The 23736-nt window shown below is 39.8% G+C and overlaps 1 protein-coding gene across 2 annotated transcripts in view; it reads left to right on the forward strand.

The window, feature by feature from the left end:
- Positions 1–22709, forward strand: part of CCNYL1 (cyclin Y like 1) — a 35494-nt gene extending 12785 nt beyond the window's left edge. The window contains exons 3-10 of one of the 2 annotated variants that reach the window (XM_086719451.1): positions 1398–1432; positions 6923–7023; positions 10108–10143; positions 12301–12352; positions 13262–13381; positions 17087–17253; positions 20493–20655; positions 21834–22709. In XM_086719451.1, coding sequence (XP_086575577.1) covers positions 1398–1432; positions 6923–7023; positions 10108–10143; positions 12301–12352; positions 13262–13381; positions 17087–17253; positions 20493–20655; positions 21834–21950 — 791 coding nt within the window. In that variant the 3' untranslated portion in view covers positions 21951–22709. The remainder of the gene's footprint in view (positions 1–1397; positions 1433–6922; positions 7024–10107; positions 10144–12300; positions 12353–13261; positions 13382–17086; positions 17254–20492; positions 20656–21833) is intronic. The other variant, XM_086719452.1, reaches the window with a different exon arrangement.
- Positions 22710–23736: the final 1027 nt, after the last annotated feature.

Below are 23736 nucleotides of genomic sequence, written 5' to 3' on the forward strand. Positions count from 1 at the left end.
TGTTCCAAAGAGCACACATTTTAGAGATGAGTGATAGGATTTAGGCCACAGTTAGGTTTTCATTTAACAAATTAAAAAAATCATCAATTTATGGGGATTAAATCTGTGATTCTGGCCCCATTTTACACAGTGCTCAACCAAACAAGCCTATCTCACATCCACATTTATGCCATTCAGAACTTTTGAGCTATTCAAAACTTCCTCATCCTAACGTAGTGATGTGGCAGGATTTGTAGGAACAAACATAGCCTGTGGGGTTTCCTAGAAGGTTCGCTTCCACAAGTGAAACTAGTATACATTGCCTGTGCCCTTGATTTAGAATGAGAGTCTGAACTGGAGATTGTTTAGCACTCCTGCTTTCCTGCTTATTTTCCTTAATGTTATATTAAATCCTCATTTATTTGAACTAAAAAGCCATACGTGACCAAGTTTTTCAGTTGATTATGACAGAAATAAAAGAAGTGAGGGTTCCATAATATTTGAAGTGATGCAGCACAATAAATAATGGAGTGTTTTAACCTGCATGTTCATAGTGTGTGTACTTAGTCTATCGCAAGCAGATCACTTCTGGTTAGCATTGCTGTTTTTCTCAGGTTCATCCAGAAACATGGATTGCCCACCTGATACAGACAGTGTGGAGACAGTTAAAAGCTATCTCATGTCTCTCTCGCCTCAGTCATAAGGAGTGCGTACCTCTGATGTCACGCCACATTAAAGGAGACAGTGTGGGAAACAAAGTGTGGCCCGAGACCCTCATTGGACCCTTTTATTCTACTGCTGTCCTTTGTTAGAGCAAAGTGATTTTGTGTGCTGTAGATATGTCCAGTTAGGTTAACATACTCATTAAAATATAAATTTAAGGTAGATTACTTTCCAGTTGTGTAATGACCCATTTATTTTTTAGTAAGGTGTATTAGTAGATTACCAATAAGTGCTTCAGGATGCTTCCAGGATACTGATGCATCTACAGATCAGTGCCTGGCCAGAGACTGGTTCTTAGAGCTGGCAGATCCTGGTAACTAAAGTAAGCTATATAGAGCGAATTAGAAAATACTACTGTGTAGTGGTTCAGATATAGAACAGATAAACATTTTTATTAGCTAAATTTTTACCTGGTGTGGTTTGCTTTGTCCTTTTCTTTTGTACGTGGGGAGCCTTTTATTTGTACCTAACAGGGAATATCTGTCGAGTCAAAAAGTAAAACTAAGTCTTTAGATTTTACTATAGGATTCATCTTGCTAGGTGATTTAAATTATGAATTTTGTTGGAAATTATATTTTAAAAATGGAATTTGATCTCCTTTTGTATGTTGGTAATCCATCAGATAATTAGCAGCTACTTTTACTTTTCTATGGCATTTGTATCAGAATTGATCAGTTAATCTTTTTTATTCTTAGTGCGAGAAAAGAGGAAGAGCAACCATTTAAACCATGTAAGTAAACAGTTGAAAAGTTAAAAAATTAATAGTTTGAATTAAAAATGTGTCTGCCATTATTCCTAAAAAATGTAATGGATCCAGTATTGTTAGTGTGGACCTCTTTTTGTAGGTTTTCTAAATCTCTTCTATTTTCCTCATTATGAAATGTATTCAGGAAAGTCTTTGGCTTAGTAATCCTCATTTTTTAAGGGTCCTGACATTTGACTTAAATTTTAAAAACATGATTGTGATATAAAGTTCTACCTTCAATTTGTTCGCTTTAATTTTTTAATCTTATTTTTTAACCAAAGTAACAAAAATATACCAAGTTAATTTGTAGCGCTCTCTATCCACTTGCTGTCATGCCAGGTGAAAGCTTAGCTCCCTCACTCACCTTGGCCTTACCTCCCTCCCTCTGTTCCCTCAGCCTGTATCATGGTTCTTATTAAATCAGCACCAATGTTTTCTTATGACTGTGCAGATACTCACTGCTGAGCCGTGTAGTTCTCTGCCTTCTCCTGTATACACTTCATCCTTTTTCTTAAACATTTCTGAAACCTGAGCACTTCAGCACTTCTCCAGGGTAATCCAGTCCCCATTTTCCTAGCCAACATGATCTCACACAGCCAAATGCTGTAAGTAGCTCCCTGGCGGGCCTTCCTACTTTCACATACCCCATTTTTTGTGTGTGTGGAATTAATTTCCTGACGATATTCACTTGCCTATTTTCTAACAGCTATTTTTCCCCCAAATGCTGTAACATTTGTCACATGTCTATCAAAAACATTTTTCGTTTACTAAAACACATCTGTTCCATTTTTTTTTTTGGAGACAGCCTTTTGTCATTCTACTCCAGTAGAGTAGACTGGTTTTTGCTAGGCCAGCTCTGTGTCTGTTTTCCTAGGATATCTCCTTGAAGTCATCTGGGATCTCACATAACTACTGTCATGTTTTGGGTCCCCCTGTGTCCTAGAATCTTTGTTTCCCTTTGTCTTGTTAAATGCCCTTGTTTTACTGGAGTCCATTTTTCTAGGAATGGGCAGAAGTTTTTAGAGATCTAGCCTGTCTCAAACTCCTGTTTGAGAAAGTATAGAATTCTAGGTTGAAACTAATTTTGGCAGTTCTACAGACATTTCTCTTTTGTCTTCTCATTTACAGTGTTGCTCATAAGTCTATTGACATTGTGCATTATTGATTTTAGTCATTGTTTCCTCATCCCTTCTTTCTCTGGAACCTTTGAGTACCTTCCCTGTCCTTGGGATTCTGAAATTTCATAATATGGTTTGGTATGGACCTTTTCATTTTATTGGGGCCAGTAAGTCTGTAGACCATCCCTCCTCCTAGTAAAGTAATTAATTAATTAATTAATTAATTCTGTTTTGGTATTTTATGTTATTCAGATGTTGGGCCTCTTAGACCAGTATTGCTGCATGGATCTCTAATCTTTTCCCCTTCTGTTTTCATTTTGTCTTTTTGTTCTACTTCCTAGAGATTTTCTTGACTTTATGCTCTGACCCTTCTCTTGAATACTTAGTTTTATCTTATTTTTAATTTATAAAGGTCTCAAAAAATGACCTTTAAATGATTTTTATTTATAGCATTATTATTCTTATTATGCTTATTTATCGCATTTTAATTCTTTCACCAATGCAATTTCTTGTCTTTCTGAGGGCCTTTAAGAGTTTTTTAAGTTTCATTTGCTTCTTAATTTCATCATTCCTATCAGTTTCTTTTTCCTGTTTCAGTCTCTTGTTGGAGGCTTCTCTTAAATGTGTAGTGGTCCCTGCCTATCTCAGATCTCATTGGAAGTCCTTGTTAACTGATGGGCCTCACTGTGGAGATTTGGGGCTGAGCCTCTGAATTCTGAGCCTGCCATGGCTTCTTAAGACAACTGGCTTTCTTGTTCCTGTTCCTGTAGCATCCTGGTTGTGTTTTCTGTGTTCTTCCATGTCACCTGCCATTCCTTTGTCTAGTCAGGTCATCTTTCACACGTTAAAAATCACCTGCTGTTTATCCTGTGTTGTGTGTAACCTCTGAAAGGAGGGGGAGCGGAAATAGATATGTGATCATTTACCATGTTTAACTCAAACTTAGAATCTGTTTTAATTTAATACAATTAATCATTAAATCAGACAGTATTTTTGGTTATCCCTGTAATTTGCGTATTATACTTTTCTACTAAGGCTTTGGTTAACAATTCAAACCATGCACCTTGTCATATTGCCCCATTAATGCACAATATAGATAAAGCATAGTTTTTATTAATGCGTAAAGTGCTGGGAATTTTTAAGTTATATTGCAAGAAAGACAAAACTTGTCCTGTGAAAAAGGGGAGACACAAAAGTGAACTTCAGCAGTAGGCACAATGGAAAAGTCAGTGGGTGGGGGCAGGATTTCAACAGGTACTTGACCTTTGATGGTAAGTTTTGGGTTGTGACTTCCTAGACTTCTAGGTGTGATTATTTTCTAGTCTTTGCCATTGAACCTTAAGTCTATGAAATAACCTCTCCTTTTGTTGTAAAGATTGTAAAAGCCCACCTATTCTGTTAGTGCTCAATGAAGATAAATCCTGCCTTTGTCTCTTCTAGTGACCACTGAAATAATATCTATGAACACTACACTGCCAGTACTGTTTTTTGCTTTTTGGTTTTGTTTTTTTTGTTTTTTTTTGTTTTTTTTTTTTTAGTATTTGCATTTTATAACCCTGTGTTTGTCAGTATAGTTTATTGAGGCTGTAAGCCACCAACAGTTAAGCCTTTAACCATAGAAGACAATTGTCTTAAAATTTCAGCTAATTTTAAGCTAATAAATAATTACAGCTAATATATTCAGGCTTTGCTCAGAGACTTAATTCTGCCACTCTCTAGTTGAATATTGGATATTACTGAATACTGAAAAGTAGGCCTGGACTGATGGGGAAGTATTCAATGTTTCTTTGGTTAGATCTAGTCAGTAGACAGTAAGTTCCTGATTCACTAACTCCCTCCCCTGCCCAATATGGCTATAAGGCCACATGTAATTAAAATTTCTTAATGTTTCATACTAATATTTTTAGAGACAAACCAATATACATTTATAATAGAAAAAAAAAATTTTAAACATGTATTTTTGAGAGACAGAGCACAGCAGGGGAGGAGCAGAGAGAGAGGCAGACACAAAATCCAAACCAGGCTCCAGGCTCTGAGCTGTCAGCACAGAGCCCGATGTGGAGCTCCAACCCATATACCATGAGATCATGACCTGAGCCGAAGTCAGACGCTTAACTGACTGAGCCACCCAGGTGTCCCAGAAAAAAATTTTTAATGGAGGAAAGTGGGAGTAAATATAATGAACCCAAAGCTTTACCAACTAGTCTACACTTTGGTGCGTTTTCTTCCTATTCTTTTTATAGCTCCCCAGTGTAGGTTTTTGGTCAGAATTGACTTTTCTTATGATGTAATATACACTATATTATACCCAGTAGTAGTGGCCTAAAAACATAACTTTTTTCCCATTTAGAATTTTTTTTTTAACATTTATTTATTTTTTAGAGACAGAGACAGAGCATGAGTGGGAGAGGGACAGAGAGAGAGGGAGACACAGAATCCAAAGCAGGCTCCAGGCTCTGAGCTGTCAGCACAGAGCCTGTAGCGGGGCTTGAACCCACAAACTTGCGAGGTCATGACCTGAGCCAAAGTCACTTAGGGGACTGAGCCACCCAGGCGCCCCTAGAATGAAAGTATTTAAATGAATTAATTTTCATTTTCATGCTGTATTTTTTGAGATTCTTAAAGTAAATTACATATTAGCTGAATAGCTTAAGGAACATAACAGTTTTAGATACAGTTGAACATTTCTGGCTTAAAGGAGAAGTTAGTGATACTTTTCAAAAATATAACGTCTGGAATTTTTTATTAATAAGTGAAGTGGCGTTTTTATATGCCATGTGGATATTTCTGATTATTGGCTGCTGGCAGTTTTTAAATGCTCTATAATTTAAAAAGTATCAACTAGATTTTTTCTCTGCCCCATCTGTCTTGTATTTGAGGAGGATGCCAGTGGGAGAGTATGACAGGATGGCAAACCCTATTTTATGTTAATAGGAGGAAGGAAGGCTCATCTGAATTAGTAAAAAAACAGAAACAAAAATAAAACCCAACAAACTAAGCACTAAAATTGTTGGTATTTTGTGGTATTGAATGCTGCCATTTTTACTTCTCAGTTATTGGCCTTACTTTAAGGAAGAGATTTGTCCTACCAGAGTTTAGGCTGTTTCAGTATTTGACTGCTGCTGTATACCCCGGCTCTTCCCAGATAAATGGATACTTCTAAAGTGTTTTAAAGATCATTTATTATTGCATAGAGGGTCTCCGGAAGCTCACTGTCACCTCTCCTGACACCACTGCAGATATATTCCGCAGATAAATTTGTATCTGTAGTAAGATTTACCTTCCAACTGTAATTGATTTTTAAATAATTTGTCAGACACTTATGGAACTCCTGATTTGCCCCCGATTCTGTGCTCAGCAGCTGGAGGTGGGAGGAGTAAGAGTCCTCCTTTTCCTGGAGAAGCTTACTTTCTAAGGAGGGGGACACCCTGTAGGCAATTGATAGCATGTAACAAGTGGCAGATGAGCTGTGTGAGTGTACAGAAAGAGAAATTTTGTGGTGTGGCTACTGGCAAAGGTATCCTTCCTTGGAGGTAGATGAGATCAAGCTTGCTGAGACATGGAGGAAGAAAAAGACATTGTAGGCAAAGAGAGCAGCATGAGTGAGGCAGGCACGTATAGAATAGAATAGAATTAATAAAGATTTTAAATGAATGGAAAGTATTCTGAGGTTCTCGCCTGAGTAATGCGATGGCAATCTTATTCAAACATGAAGTCAAAGTTACGTTGTTGTAAGCTGTTTTATCTGCTTTTGGATGTGAGGGAATCTTAAAGCAATACTCTTACCCTCCAGATAAGGAAACTGAGGCCCAGAGGGACCTATGGCCCCTTCGCTTATTAGTGATAGAGCAGCCCTGGTACAAACAGCCTCTGACTCCAGGACGTTTGTTTCATCACACTGTCTCCTGAACTGACACATTTGTTGTTGGCTTTCATTTACTGTGATAAAATGTTTTTGCATCAATATTCTACAAGGCATTACATTTTATTGTAGTAAATGAATAGTAGAAATGGAAGTCTCAGCTGCTTTTCATTGCTTAAGAAAAAAAAACACTGAAGTCTTACTCTAAACTTTTTACCTTGTTATAAAGGGAATTTATAATAGGTGCTTATCAGGTTTGATAATAGGTAATTTATCAAGGGCAGTAGTTCATAACCCATTCCTTAAACCTCATGTGGGAATTTAGAGTATCCACTGGGTTTCCCATAGCACTGCACATGATAGCACACTCAAGCAGTTCATGAAGTATAAGAAAAAACGTAATGCTTTATCGTTTGACATTTTAACCGAGGAAAAAACACACTTTTATAGGTTTAACTTACTGTGACATTTTCTTCTATTTCCCTTCCCCTTCAGGTATCTCCAGGGCAGCTTACTAAAAAGTATAGCTCATGCTCAACAATATTTCTAGATGACAGCACAGTCAGCCAGCCTAATCTTAGAACCACAATAAAATGGTGAGTACAACTAGGTTGCCAAGGGCTGAGTGACAGACCCCCTTATGCTAAAACAGCATCCTAGCCATACTTGGTCATTTCAGTCACTTGATTGTCCTTTTCAGTGATCAGGTTAAGAAACTGGTATCACTTTTATATTGCTTTCAAGGACCTAAATCTGAGTATTCAATTTCCATTTTAATCTTAGAGTACCTGGTGGAAGGGAAAGCCAGTTAGCAAATAAGAAATCCCAGAGAGAGTGCACCTCTTACTTGGTGCATTTCTGTTGTGAAGACATTGTTGAACATGATGAGGAGAGGGAGAGGTGCTTTTTATTGGGTATTTCTAGGAAAAAGTATTTCTTTATGAGTCATAAGTCTAAAACAACGTATATTACTTTGGAAGCCACTCTTGAAAGAAGGAACAGTTTGTCCCCTACTGGCACCAGAGTGTATCTACATTTAAACGTAATTGAATTTTTGTCAGATTTTCCCTATCGTGTGTTTTTTTACCCTGCCCTTTTTCTGTGTGAAAATTAACTTCTCCTTCCTATCTCTCAGAGAGGGGGAAAATAAATATCGAGCCTATCTTAAGGAACAAATTCTTCAAGCTTTATGGATGAGATTTGCTCAACTGGAAATTTTAACTTAATAGATATACTTAATTTTAATTTTATATGTGTGTATGGATACAGAAATATATCTCCAGGCCCCACTGTATCAGTCCATATATAAAAAAAGTACAGCAGAGAACAGAGATGGTTTTGGAAACATAGCTGGTCAGGTTTATAGTTCAGCAAACATGAACAGCGTTGTGATGATGACAAGTATTCCTTAATTTCTGAGAGCACTTCATAATCCACAGTTGGAGTTGCACTTTCGGAACACCCTAAAGATGAACCTTTCAAGCTTATTTAAGAGGAAAAAATAAAACAGGATGCAGTGCTTCTTGACTTCTTTGAGATTGGCCAAGGAACATTTATTAATGTCTCTTTGAGACAGGAGTGTGGATTTTCCAGAACACAGTATGGAAACACTACTTCAAAATATTAATATTCTCATCTTTTATTTTTCAGTCTTCAAAACAGTTAGCTTTTAACTTATTTTTTTTCTAACATACCAAGCTTTTTCAGCTACTTAAATTATTAGTAACTTCTACTTTAATTACAGACAGCAGGTTCACAATCACAAAAATGTAACTTTCCTCTCTCCCTTATAAATAACAGTAGTTGAGATTAAATTGTGTTTCAGCAAAACCTGAGCCCCAAAAGTCTAAAATCCTGAGTTTTTGCACCTAACAAGTGATCACTGAATGTTTTTATTCAGCCAAGACACTAAACCCACGTGTAAAAGAACACTTTACTTTGGCTAGAGTCCCCAGCTTTTGAGTTCAAAAGATTCTAATGTTTTAGTATATAATTCAAAAGTGGTTTTAAAGATTAATCTTGCTCAGACAAGTAGGTTTCCTACTTGTTTCTCCCAACTTAGTCTAATTTGTGGAAGTACATTAAGTTTAATTTGCTCTAAGTTTAAAAAATATTGATTCAGTGCATTCATTATTGGTGAAATAAAGGTTTACTGAGAAAATTAATAGGGCAAAGTGGCTTTTAGGAATGATTTTGAAAAATGTTTACATTGGGGTAGGGCATTGTTCTCAGTGGGGAGGGGGGCTATTAGAATCACACGACTTTTTTCAAGATCTGTGTTTCCAAATACATGCATTTTCCCCTCCCCCACCACACTCTCACAACCCTTTTGATAGGCTGCGGAAGGATAGGGGGGCATAATTATATGGACAAAAGCCTTCTGGATGATTCATTCATTCCCAGATTTTGTTGCACATTGCAATCACCTAGGGACCTTTAAACACCCTTCTGATGCCCAAGTCCTACCCGATGCCAATTAAATCAGAACATCTTGAGGTGGAAGCCAGGCAGTTTTTAAAGCTCCTCAGGTGATCCTAGTGTGCAGCAAGCTTGGGGAACCACTGCCTGGTTAGAGTGTAGGAGAATGAGAACTGCTTCTGACCATCTGTGGGGCTTTGGGCAAGTCAGTTTTAAGCCTTGGTTCCTTATTGCTAAGATGGGTTGTTTCATTAAATGCTACGTAAGGTTTAGTGGTCCTTTTCATCATAGAACTTTGAATTCTGTGATCTTAAAATCAAATTCAAAATCTGTTTGAAGCACTATAGAAGTATCCATCTTTGATGCTAATAACGTTATAGGCCTTTTTACAAGTGCTCACCCAACAGACCTAGTTAAAATTCAGATTTGCCTTCCCTCAATTGTTTTGAGCTTCATTTTAGATACTTTGAGGGTAAAGGGAAGCATATAACTTAACCCGGAGAACCCCTTGGTTGCCTAATACAAAACATCTGAATAACTTAGGACTAGTGATTTAAAGAGTGTCTGAGAGACTTCTGTCTATCTGTTCGTTAATATTTTATTCAAACTAATTTGGAAATACCTGTCATTAAATACTATACTGTGTAGTATGATGCTGCATTGTTAATACCGCTTATTTCGGGATAGCTAGACCTATCATCGATTTTGTGGGTACTTATACTTACCGTTAAATTTTCTAATTATGCAAAAGTGATTTTAAATGATTTTATTTGGTACAGAACACTTTAATTTACTCTTAGGGAAATAACGGAAAATGGGTGGGTTGGTGGATAGTGAACTAAATCAACTGAAATGCAGGGCCTAACCTTTTTTTTTTTTTTTTTTTTTTAATACAAAAACTACCTTATGGCTTAAATTTAAGCATGTGTACAAACGATAAAACTTGTACAGGAGGAAAGATTCTGTGGGTAGAAGGACAAATGACAGGGAAAATATGTAATAAATTTATAATTTGTAATTATCAGCCAAAACTTGTCTTCTAACAGCATATTACCTAGCAGTTTGGTCCTCCTATTTTTGCCAAAACCAACGAACTAAAACAAGGGGGGGCAAGTGCCCATATAAACTGCTCTGAATTAGAGGATTTCAGGGCCACTAGGCCTCTGGGAAGATCCTCTCTCCCTCCCAACCCCTCTTAAGAAAATGTCTTCATGCCTAACATGGTAAAATCAATTGTTACAGTTTTCTTTTTCCCTCCACAGTGTGACCTTAGCAATATACTACCACATAAAGAACAGGTGAGCTCTTTTCAAACCTGTCTTGTTATTCCAGCTAATTTGCTAGAGATCAAGTTTAGTGTTAGGTAACAACTATAGATATCATTAGAGTAAACTTACAGAGTGCTTTTATTACAATATTGAGACCCAAAGAGTATTTGTTCCTGTGGGTTGTTATATTTACTGTATTAGAAATTAAATTTGAGAATTAAAAAATTAAATCCACTGTATGTTAAAACATGGTTTTTATGACACTATTGGAATTTTGAGCTAGACAATTCTTTGTTTGGGGGGATTGGCCTGCATATTACAGGATGTTTAGCAGTATCCCTGGCCTCAGCTCACTAGATGCCAGTAGCACCCTCTCCCTCCCTCCACATTGTGTCTCCAGACCTGGCCACATGTCCCCTGGAGAACAAAATCATCCCCGATTGGGAAGCCCAGTGTTAACAGAAATCATATCTTTTATTAAAAAGTAGCTATTATCCACAACAGGAGAGTGAAAAGTATGTCATTGATTTACAGTTTTGCAAATCTCTTTAATATCTGTTTTAATAGAAGACAGCTCATTCTCATACCCTGTCTGTCTTCAGTGATTTGTTTTGAAGAAACACTATGAAGAAGAGCTGGCCTCTTTCAGATACATAGTTGGACAAAGGTGTGCTTTTAAAGCCTTCAGATAACCGTGGATGTTCTGTGATGCTGCACCAAAAGTCCACAAGGGCTAGTTTCTTAAATTGTAACAGAATTTTAAATCCTGTCCGTGAATTTGTACTCTGTTAATACATTGATCTATCTATCTTGCACACTGAATGGATCTTTTACGTGTATGTGATTTTATAATAATATGCACTGATCAGTTGGAAAGTACTAGTTCACATTTCCTTATACAGTATCAAAATCTCACTTTTGTTAGTGATACTAACAAAAAAAAAGACCAGCAGTCTTACCAGAAAAGTGTTTTAGGTATTGAGAAGCTATCAAGCTCACAGTAGCTGAAGCTCCCATTGAAAGGTACAAGTTTTCCAAAATCCTGATTTTTTTTAGCTTGATAGCCTGAATTTTATCATTGGCAACAAATACTTTAGTTATTTCCTTGAAGTTTCAGGCTGACTTTAATTTAAAAAAATTTAAAAAATTTTTATTTTAAAGTAAACTCTATGCCCAACATGAGACTTGAGTTCACGACCCTGCGATCAAGAGTCACGTGCTCTACCGACTGAGTCAGCCAGGCGCCCCTCATTTTGTTAATTTTTTTTTTTTTAATTTTTTTTTCAACGTTTTTTATTTATTTTTGGGACAGAGAGAGACAGAGCATGAACGGGGGAGGGGCAGAGAGAGAGGGAGACACAGAATCGGAAACAGGCTCCAGGCTCTGAGCCGTCAGCCCAGAGCCTGACGCAGGGCTCGAACTCACGGACCGCGAGATCGTGACCTGGCTGAAGTCGGACGCTTAACCGACTGCGCCACCCAGGCGCCCCTCCCTTTTATTTTTTTATACAATCACTGCAGATGTCAAAAGTGTATGAGCGAGTAATGTCTTTAATATTTCCCTCGGTTTTGACTTCCTGGGTCTCTGAAAAGGGGAACCCTAGAGACCTGTAGACCACACTTGGAGAACCACTGTTTAAATGAGCGCAATGTATTAGTGTGGTGAACTTTTAAACAAAAAGACTTTGAAAATTAAGAAGAAGGTTACATTTTTAACTCAAACTATTTAAGAGAGACAAGAAGAAATACGTGATAAGAATATGTAATATAGAGAACTACAGAGAGGGAAAAAACAGGGAAAACCATGAATTTCGTATTCACATTTATTAAAATTCTGAAGACTTTATTGCCCACCACTATGGCTTTATGAAATGTTTTTCTGTGTTCCAGTGTGTGGTTAGAGAAGTGAAAATATATTGGCTTCAGTAGCGTTGCTGGCTAGGGAAAGTTGATATTAAAGGCAACTCTGGCTTGGGCTGGTCATTGTAGGAAAGATTTCACAGAACTTGATGTGTTGAGTAAAAAGAGGTCAGGAAACCCTCTTAAGGCCAGAATACAAAAGAGTTTATAAAACTGTTTGCTTTATTGAAGGTTAAGCTTCTTCCACTCCCCTCTCTACTCCCAGCAGATATATTACTAAGATATTAATTCCTGAATTAATTTTTTAAATGCATTCTTATTTTATAGAGATGCAAATAGATCCTTGGATATTTTTGATGAGAGATCACATCCACTCACAGTAAGTGTCAGTTTTATTGAAGTTGTATTTTCCTCTCATGCAGTTGTGTTTATTTCATGCTGATTTGATTTGATATTAATTGCTAAAAGAAAATTACTCGCTCCAGCTTGAAGTCAGACTCATCTTTAGTCTTCTTCCCTACCCCATGTTGTGTCATCATTTTCCAAAAGGAATGTTGTAGAAGGGATATGAAAGAGTAAGAACGGATTTGCTGCTTTGTCTAATTAGTGAGCCAAAGTGAGTAAACTTACCCAAATAACAGAAAATAGACCTTTTTAAAAGCTAATCTTCAGTAACATCAGACTGTATATATTTATAAATAAACCTAATGAGTATGTTATGATCTCTGTGAAGAAAATTAGAAGACTACTTAAATTTTAAATCACTTAAAATAACAGTTTTAAAAGTCACTTTCTATGCTCTGGTTTCTCTTCAAATCGCATAAATCTTTCGCCTTTTACTAAAAGTCACTTTCTCAGGTGCTCTACGGCCACAGGTGGCTGGTGACTGTTGCATAGGTCAGCACACACTTAGTGCCTTGTGGTTACAGGAAACTGAAAATGGTGTTTCAAAGTTGACTGCAGAGAAGTATGACTTGTCTGAACAACCAGACTCTTGAGCCTAAAAATAGTTTGCATTTGGTTAGATTGCTATGGGGGGAAAGTAGGAAGGAACACATAACAGATTTTCTGAGGTCGTGCCTGTATTTTTCTTTAATGAATGGTGGTGAGTATTGAAGCACTGTGGTATTTTAAGATCCCATTGTTTATATTCAAAAGACTGAAAGACATGTCATGCAATCAAAATTACTCTAAGGGGCACGTGGGCACAAGTAAAGACTGCTATATTACGGGCACTTAGGTATTTTTCTTTGACAGATATTTACACTGCATTTTCTTCTTCTTTCAGCGAGAAAAAGTTCCAGAGGAGTACTTTAAGCATGATCCTGAACACAAATTTATTTACAGATTTGTTCGTACTCTTTTCAGTGCTGCACAGCTAACAGCCGAATGTGCAATAGTAACTTTGGTAAGATATTTCTTCTTTCCTAAAGCATCTTTAGAAATTTCTATCTTGCGCACAGGGTATGGTCCTGGTTTTCACATAAAAGTAGGTTCCTGAAATGATCATCAGAAATTTATTAGGAGAAACCTATTGAAAGTCACATACACACATTCGAGTTTAATATAATTTGAGTTTGAGAATAATCATTATTCTTTAAAATGTTGCCATTGCTTTTCTCATCACAAAACAATTGCTATTAAAGGCAGCAGGAGCGATTTCTGGTTTCTCCCTCCATACCTCAGGACACAGATGCACACACAGCACACACATGTTCACACACAGAGGGTGTGCTGGTGGGCGTGGGTAGGATGGGGGCAGTCACAAAACCATCTGGTCCACAGGCAGGCACTCATTCAGTGTAGGTCTCAGCTGAGTCCCAGATTATTTCAGTATTCCCCAGACAGTTCTGACGTGGGTCCTGATCGAGAACTATCGCCTTCAGTTCTCTGTTCCTTGGACGATGGGTGTTAATCCATCCCTGGTGTCCTCTCGTGCCTGCCTGTGAAGTTGCCCAGGGTTATAGTGCCAGAAGGACTCAGAAAGGCTTTGTTAGTCAGCCTGCTAAGCTACAGCTGTGTAAGGGACCTTTGTGTTCTTCGTACAGATTCCTGTGATAAGATTTTATCATTTGAAAAATAAACTCTATTTAAGTGAGAGGTGGTTGGGATTATTTTTACTCCTCCCTACAGCAGACCTATAGTGGAGGCTTACCCGCATAGTCTGTAGGGAAAGAATACTTAGGTCAATGCCTGCACTCCCTTCCTGTCCAGTTAGAATTCAGGAGAGGAGACTTATGCTTTTGAAGAGAGACCCCTCTGTGGGCACTCAATCAGACAGGCCTTTTCAGTGAACTATAAACCATTTGGAGTGCTTAGCCCATGCTGGAGAGGGGCAGCAGTGGTACTTGCATCTGAAGAGCCAGGTGATGCAGAAAGGAGAATATCTGGAATGGAAGAAGGGGAATTCTGTGTTAGGTTAAGTGTGACATTACTGTGCGACAGCAGAGTGATCTTGTCTGGTCATCACTGGAATAGATGGAATCGAGCATAAACCTGAGCTCTAGAGGTAGGGAATTAAGAGTAGTAGAGAAAAGTATAGACTAAAAAGTGGATAGAAGCTAGACCTGGAAGGACTAACAACATATGAGGGACAGGTCCTCAGAGGAGCGGCTAGAGTGATAGGAGAGAGAATAATAGTGGTAGGACCAGGAGAGAATAATAAAAGAGATGCCAAGATGAGAGGTTCAGTTCAAGGAGAGCGTGGTCCAGATGCCAAATGCTGCCAATCAGTTGCTCATTCCATACCCACTGGATACCTCATCACTATTCCCAGTGTTGGAGGTAGAGGAGACAACAGGTTGAATAAAGGTCTTGCCTTTTATATGGCTTATATTCCAGTGAGGAAGAGAGAAGTGTGTTTTTTTTTCAAGTGAGCGTTAACCTAAACATTTCAGGCAGTGGTAAATACCAAGAGAAAGCAGGGTACAGTGATTGGAGGGGTTGCCATATTAGACTGATCGGAACAGCCTCTTTAAAGAAGTAGCACTTGAACCGTGACCAAACTAAACTGGGGAAGATGATGAGCAAGACTCTGAGATGGGAACACATCTTGCGTGTTCAGGGAACAGCAAGTGTCCACTGGTCAGAGTGAGGAGTGAGGGGAAGAACATGGGAGATGAGGTCACAGAAGGGCAGTGCCGTATCTCATGGGGTCTTAAGGCTTACAGGCTGTGGGAAGAAGGTAAATTGTTATTTGTTTGGTGGGAAGCCTTTAGCAGATCTTCCCCCAGGGGTATGAAGTGCTCTTAATTTAAGAGGCTGTCCTGGCTGCTCTGGGGAGAATAGACTGTAGCGATAGTCAGCGTGGAGGCAGAGAGGTCAGGAGGCTGTGACAGTGATACAGCTGAGGAGTGACGAATAGAATAGAAATCAGCCAGATTACCAATGAGGGTAGAGATAACAAAAATTGCCAATGGATTGGAGCAGGATTAACTTAAGGGAGGTTTGGGCCCCAGCAAGTAGGTGAATGGCAGTACCCTTTGGGTTATTGGGCAAGGCTGAGGGAGTAGACAGTTGGGGTGAAGAGCTCTGGTTTCTATGTGTGAAAGCACCAGTAACCTCCTGAGTGACAGGGGCAGGGGGGCATACTGCCCAGGGTTAAGACAATGGGAGATGAGAAGCCAGCAGGGGGCATTTTCCCATGAGCAAAACTGAAGGAAGCTTTGTGCTGGGGGGCGGGGAAGGGCAGGTTAGGCTGGGGGCAATGTAAATACATTCACATTGGGGGAAATCTCTGGCAAAGAGGGAAACATTCTTCAAGAAGAGGGAATTGTGAGATGGGATCACGGAAAAAAGAGTTCACTTGAGTGAGAAGAAACCTCCCTTCCACTGACACTGTAGAGCCGGGGGCATGAATGATTGGGCAGGTTCCAAGTTTGCCAGGGAAGGTGATAGGAAATCAAGACATTGCCAGTGTCCTACACATGCCTCTCATTATTCCCGTAAAGTAGAGAGTGAGCCTTGTTGTAAGCAAGGGTCGTTCTTAGGACACCTGAGAATGCTGGGTTTTGGGGGTCGGGAGCAGGATTTCACTAAGAACACGTAGTGTTCAAGAACCACTTGTTTTTGAAAACACAGTTGAGTTTGGACAATATTGCAAATCTGAGCTGGCAATCTGACAACCTTCAGACAGTAAACATAACTCTAAAATTGGACTTTTCTTCTTGTCAGATGGCACCCTTCTTCTTCAGAGCACCCTTTGAAGTAGCGAATCCTAGCTTAGCTCTGTAATCTCTACTCAGCTGCTCACTCCACCCCGGTCTTTGCAGACTGGGCATTTGATACACAGTAAAAGAAATCATGAAATCACCTCATAGGCGGCTTTAGAGAAGCCCCAGTGATCTAGAACCTGGCAGCTGTGAGCCCTTTAAAACCAACAGAATTGAGTACGCTGTAGGTTGTGTAAGACAGGGTGAATTATCACAAAGGGATAATAGGGATGTGAAGGAGAGGGGCCAGGAGGACTGTCCTTTGTATGTGCCTGTGTTCCCGTAACAGACACTAAATAGGGGATTACTCGACAGTTGGAAAGACTGGCCCAGGCACACCTGTTGCTACTTCCTGTCCTGCTGTGCCACGCAGCAGCCACTGGGAGGCTCTCTTGACCACCAGTTTTTATCTCCAGGCTCATGCCGCCAAAGGACTGCTTGTGAAAAGGGGAAGGCAAACATGTGCTCAGTATCACCAGAGTTTTACATATTCAAGTATTTGTACATTACCATGTAACCACCAGCCAGCTTTGGTACACAGCACATGGTAGGCCATCAGGTTTATTGAACGGCTTGAATCTACAATCGGTTGTACTGAATCTTTTCCCTTTATGAATGGGAAGGTTAATAGCCCAGTGCCTGTCTTCAGGATGCCCTTTGCTGAGGCGTCCAGTCATTCCTGTGACCAAAACTGGGCTGGAAATCCGCAGGGGCAGAGTAGGCAACAAGTATCCGACCTACAACTGTGACCTGGCCTCTGGCTTTGGCTGGCGGAGCAAAGTCTTTGTAGAACCTAAGACTAAAAGGCATGTCAAAAACAGATGAAATCTGTCATTCCTAACAGTTCTTATCACAGCACTTAAACTGAACTAAAATGAAAGACCAGTGCTCTACTTTTGCAGGTTTACTTAGAAAGGCTTTTAACTTATGCTGAGATCGACATTTGTCCCACTAACTGGAAAAGAATTGTTTTGGGAGCCATTCTTCTTGCCTCCAAGGTTTGGGACGATCAGGCTGTATGGAATGTGGACTACTGCCAGATCCTCAAGGACATTACAGTTGAGGACATGTGAGTTTGTAAGGTTTTGGTGAACTTTCTAACCATTTTTCAGTGCCTCCTTTGCTCCGGTAAAGTTTACATTTTAAGAATATTTTTAAAGGTTACGTTGTGCAGACAACTGCAATAGGCATTAAAATTACATACTATCCGGCTATGGTATAACAATTCATATTTCCCCATCATTAATTGATAGGTCTTGATGTGTTACTTGTAATAATCTCCTTGGTAAATTGAAGTGTATTTTTCTGGTGGTTTTTGGCATACATTTTACAGGCTTACTGTCAACACAGTACAATACATATCTTCATGGCTTTCTTCAACCTGCCTACGCGTTCCAGCCCATCTTTAAGAGGCATATGTCTGGCCTTTGAGATAAATGTTTGGCCACTGTTAAGGCCTTAGGGCCTCTAGACTATAGAGAGGTTATACCTCACCCTGACTCAGCTTTTGCTGGTCTTTCCTTTTTATCTCAAGTTCTGTTGTTACAGAAACCATGGTACAAAAGTAGCCACATGTATGAAGGTTTCAGATCCCACTTCTTCTGCCTCCTCCCCTCCTAGGTGTATTGCTCCTGTTTAAAAATAGCTCTGAGAAGTTAGGGAGCTCCTGTTTCTCTGGCATCCCTGGGACATCACCCGCTGCCCATCCCATTGAAGAGTCTCCGGGGCACTCAGCAACCACAGTAGTGCCTCGTGGGGCTTTCGATTAATCCTGAGGGTGCCCCCCACAGATGACATGTGAACATGGGATGAAGCGCCAAACTCAACGAGGGCTTTCGATTTGGCCACCCTGGCTTTTGTGAAGGGCCCCGAGGATGGTAGGCAGAATGAGCCAGAGAGGGATTCGCAGTAGACTCTCAGAGTGCCCCCCTGAGAGTGAACATGTCTTTGTGGGTGGCACTGGAGAAGATGTGGAAGAACATGTCTTGATTATACAGAACAGCATAGGAAGATTAAGATCTTGGCAGGCAGTGGCAAGTTTGTTTTTGTTACCTTTCCCTGTTGTTCTAGATAAGATCGTCATTCAGAATTACCAAAGTGCATATTTACAGCTGAAGTGAGGGTACTTCTGACTAGGAGAAGGGACCAGTCACTGTCGGTAGCAGTCAGAATGGCTTTTGAGAACAGCGTGGACGGAGTGGGTGTGGACATACTGCTTGCGGCCCCAGTAGCAAATGGTGTAATGGCAAATAATGGATTTGAAATGAATAAAAGTGGTTTGGGAAGTTGCAGAAGCTAAAGAGACTTTGATCACCACTGTTGTCAGTCTTCAAGCTCTGGTCCCTTAAAGGAAGAAAAACGTGTAGTCCTGAACACTAGCCCTGCCGTGGCGGCAGCTGAGAACCCGTGTTGAAGCTGGCTGGGCCTCTGATTCCAGTGAGAACATCAGAGCCCGCTGGGAAGTGTGGAAGCTCGTAAGAGCGAGTTCCAGGAGCAGTGGTGGCAGTGTCTAGCCACAGGAAGACTCGTTGTAAACAAGTTTTTTACATGATCAGAGAAGCACCAGGAGCCATGTTTATAATAGGTTGTTTTGTTTACGGTCTTTGGAAACTGGAAAGTATCACAACGAAGTGTTTAATACACATTTGTGTTGTCCCCCTGCTGTTGCCTTCAATGTGTAATGGTCTCATTTTGAGTCTCAATTGAAAAATCGCTGTCTATCCACTTTTTCTTCGCACTTTCTAGCATCCACGCTTTAGAATATATTCCCTTCAAAAGAGTAAGTTAAACTGAGCAGCTGCTCTTCAGAAAATTTGCTGTGCCCGTAAATGGTGTGCTATTCAGCCATCTAGCTATTTAAAACACAACCCAGAAGACGCATATCCTATAGGCATAATGCTTTTCTTCGGTGATTAAACCTTGATTATAGACATGTTAATCCTATGAAGTACTGTATTTCTACACAATTAAAATGTATTAGTGGAGGAAATATAAAAGGGATAGTGAAGTGCATTTATTCCTGTGGTAAATTAAGTCCTGATTAGCTCATTATCAAAACATTATCTGATTTACATTTCTATAGACTTGCAGCCATATGAACAGGAAATTAAATTTGGAAGTAGGTTCGATTGGGTTTAAAATTCAACAAACGAGCACCTCATCTCTTCTGTTCATATTCTGAATGTTCTCCATACAGGAGAGCATCAGGCATTTGTCGATCTGTCCAGTGGATTAAAATATTAAAACCGAGAAACCAAATAGGTTATAAAATTAGCCTCTTGCGTTTTTTCAAGTATTTGCCATTTTTATGTATTTCCCTAAAAGGATTACTGTGAACGTGGTAAATTTTTAATTTATTAAATATTTGGCAAGGAAGCTGTAAAGTCACGTGTAGCAGAGGACTGCTCCCAACAGTTTCCTTTCCTGTTTTATTGAACTCGCCCCAGGCGGCTGTGTTCACACTCTGTTCTGACAGGGGGTGGTGACACATCTTGGGGTTGCATTCCCAACATGAGACATGCTGTTGGAGTCCAGTACTCTATCAGAGGCCCTATCGTAAAGTGAGTTGTCTAGCCATGACATCTCTTTGATCGTTCTGCCTGTCAGAGTTTAAAAAGTACATCCTGTCCTGTCATAGTGACAATCTCTTGCCCTAGTAAGACTAAGGTGAACAGAAACTTACATTTATGAATGCCCTTTGGTATAGTCCCATGCACTGGGGGAGGGGATTCCCTTTTCCATCGAATGTAGCTTATTTATTTATTTATTTGAGATGAATCCTTGTTGCTTCAAGAGTTTTTCCCCCTCAGAGATAATAGCAGTGGCTCTCGATGGATCCATTTGTTGCCGTGGTGATGTGCCCACTCCTTTTGTTGGCGCGTCTCTACTTCAATAAGCCCCTTCCTGTTATCGGCCCGGTGAAAATGTCTGCAAGTTCTTCAGAGCTAATAAACAGCACACATCACTCCTTTCATCTGATCACTATAGTGGGGCCTTGTGAGTGAGCGTGGAGCATGAATCGTACAGCTGCACTAATGGAACTCTGAAGAATGAGCCCCTGAGTCAGCAGCAGGAGTGCATAAGAGGGCCATAACCTCTTCCCCCTTGTCCCAAACTCAAAGTGCTGGGATGCAGAAAGGACCACAAATAGCTGTACCTTGTTGGAGCATTAGTGTATTAATCCAGCCAGGGAGCCTTTTTTTTGTTTCAAAACAGAATTTAGAGCTCTCCTAGTAGCTCAGAATGATAGTTTTGAAGATAGCCCAGTTGACTAAAATTGTCCTGTGTTGGTTTTGTCTCTTCCCCCAGGAATGAGATGGAAAGGCATTTTTTGGAGCTACTTCAGTTTAATATCAATGTTCCCGCCAGTGTTTATGCCAAATACTACTTTGACCTTCGCTCCTTAGCAGATGACAACAACTTGAATTTTCTGTTTGCTCCTCTTAGCAAAGAAAGAGCACAGAACCTAGAGGTAAGGCTGTGAAGTCATCAGTCAGGCTTTTCTGTCAGCCACCAAAAAACCCACGTCTGTGGCTAAATCTCATTCAGCAGTGATTCGCAAAACGGAAAGCTTTTCAATAAACACATCGAAGAGCTTATTAACCCTTTGGCAGCATTTTTCCGGTGTCTTTTATGATTTATATAAAGACCTCACATCATTTTAAAGAAGTATATAGGTATCTCTTCTGTGACCATAATTCAGAATATCTTAAATCAGATTTAACCTGTTCTTAATGGTTTTCCATTTGATCCATTTGAACCTCTACCCTTCCATATAACCATTCGTGAATAATGTATGGTTGTATCCCTAATCATGTCTACATACATAATCGACTCACTGCTCTTAACTGTCTTTTACTCGGTTTGCAAATTCATGCTGGTGTTTTCTATAGATAGCACAGTTCAATCCCATGAGTTTATTAAGCATAGCATTAGTGGCTCACCTGAGAGACCTGTACTTAGACTGTATATCGCGTGTTTCCAGTACTGGTGTAGGGCTTTTAATGGAAACGGTAACATACCGGAGACAAAGTAGCACGTATGCCTTATGACTGTTGGTGAGCGTACAGCAGTAGTAGTCACAACTGAAATTTCAAACACATTTACAATGGACACTTTTGGGGGTACCTTGGGTGGCACTTTGCAATCAGGTATTTTCTGCCCTGGTTGATATGCAAGTGAAACAGCCCTCTTCGGCACTTCAGGCGTTAGACCTCCTACCTTCCAATCAAGTCCAGCACGTGTCTGCCCTGGGAGAATTTGCTGAGAGTATGTGATAATCACTGCAGACTGGAAAGACGTTGACTAGCTGAGAAAATGCTGATTTTTGCCCAGGTCCATGTTCATTATGTTGAAGGAGCAAGCGTGGTGCTGTTAGGAGCCTGTCACAAAACGTTTCACATCTTTGGAACCCAGTTTTTAGATTCTTCTTTGCCCCAAGGATCAATCATAGCCTCTTAAGGATTTTACCTTAGTGAATTGACAGGAAGGAGCTTCCCCAGAATCTGGGAGCATAGACCCCAGCTCTCCAAGGTAGCAGTAACTGTGAAGTATCTGAAGGAGTGTGGCTGTGTGGCTTACCAATGATGCTTTTTTTTTTTTAAGGTTTTTTGTTTTTAAATTGTTCTTGTGTTCTGTTTGACTTTCCAGGCCATTTCCAGATTGTGTGAAGACAAATACAAAGACTTGTGCAGAGCTGCTATGAGAAGGTCTTTCAGCGCTGATAATTTCATTGGTATTCAGCGCTCTAATGCCATCCTCTCTTAAGGGAGGAAGGAGGGGTTGTAACATCACGAACCCCTCACCTACAAGGACTGGAGAAATACCACCTCTCCTGCTCAAAAACCAGCAAAGTTAGTATTTTCATCTAAAAGAAGGTCAAGAGACTCGTGGACCGCAAGGATTATGCTCATAGGAAAGAATGGAACTTGTCAATGCAACACACTCGTTTGTCCTTTTTAATGTAAACAGAGTTACAAAAACCACTCCAAAGCAAAAGCTCCAACCCACACACAGATATTTGCTTACTATGTAGGCTTATAGCTGTGAGCTAAGTGAGGTTTTAAAATTTTTAGACACGACACTAACTACATAACTTTTATGTTTTTCTATTTTTCTTGCCCCTCCCTCACACTGCTGCATATTTCTTTAGAATCAATGCAGTATTACCATTAAAACATGGGACTCCTAACAACTCATAAAGCCACTTAGGAACAGACTGTAGCGTTGTGAGGTATCGAAGGGTTCTTCCTCCCTACTTTACCATTGAAGCTGCTGGTCGTTATTGGCAATCAGTTTAAACCAAAAAGCTGCCGAATAACACCTGTCATTCAAATTCTTTGCAAGCACTACTTATTAGCATTATTAGTATGTTTGGGATCATAAACAAGAGAAAGTACGTTATCGATTATCTACTTCTATTGGGTCCACGCTGCATTTCTTGTGAACTATAATGGTGCTTCTCATTTTCTGACGATTTTCCTCTTTGTTAAATGCGTGTATTAAAATATATTTTCATAATTCCAACCAACATGGTGGTCCAGTGGTAACAAGCAGGTAGTGAAATAGAAGGTGTCCTGAAAATCTTATTGCAACTTTCAGCTTAAATATGGTGTGCTTGGGCCCTCCAGGGCCCTGCTGAAGTATAAATGCCACAGACTTAGAAAATATCACTTGAAAGTTTAATTACATTTCTTTTTTTTTTTTTTTTTTTTTTTTTAATTTTTTTTTCAACGTTTATTTATTTTTGGGACAGAGAGAGACAGAGCATGAACGGGGGAGGGGCAGAGAGAGGGAGACACAGAATTGGAAACAGGCTCCAGGTTCTGAGCCATCAGCCCAGAGCCTGACGCGGGGCTCGAACTCACGGACTGCGAGATCGTGACCTGGCTGAAGTCGGACGCTCAACCGACTGCGCCACCCAGGCGCCCCATTTCTAGTAAACTTCTGTAGTTTTGTAAATTTTAAATATTAAGCTTTTAATTTTAATTTTTTGTTTCAGCCCCTCTTGAAGATGGCAAACATTGGCTGAAACAAAAAATTAAAATTAGAAGTTTAATATTTAAAATTTAGGGGCGCCTGGGTGGTGCAGTCGGTTAAGCGTCCGACTTCAACCAGCTCACGATCTCACGGTCCGTGAGTTCGAGCCCCGCGTCGGGCTCTGGGCTGATGGCTCAGAGCCTGGAGCCTGTTTCCGATTCTGTGTCTCCCTCTCTCTCTGCCCCTCCCCCGTTCATGCTCTCTCTCTGTCCCAAAAATAAATAAACGTTGAAAAAAAAAATTTTATAAAATTTACAAAACTAGTTAAGTTTACAAGAAATACCTAAACTTTTAAATGGTGTTTTGTCAGTTTGTAGCATTTATACTTCCACAGGTATCAAAGCTTAAAGTTGCACTAAGACTTTAAAGATACCTTGTACCTTCATAGACATGCCCTCCCCTTTGAAAGTAGTCCTTTGCAGGGCTGTGCCGTTTACCTGCTTTGATCACCTGAGTTTCTTTTTTCTAGATTTGGTAAGGATTATGAAGAGCAATGGTAATTCACATGTAATAA

Source organism: Puma concolor, chromosome C1, assembly GCF_028749965.1.
Source record: "Puma concolor isolate L17-30 chromosome C1, mPumCon1.1.hap2, whole genome shotgun sequence".
Lineage (NCBI taxonomy): Eukaryota > Metazoa > Chordata > Mammalia > Carnivora > Felidae > Puma > Puma concolor.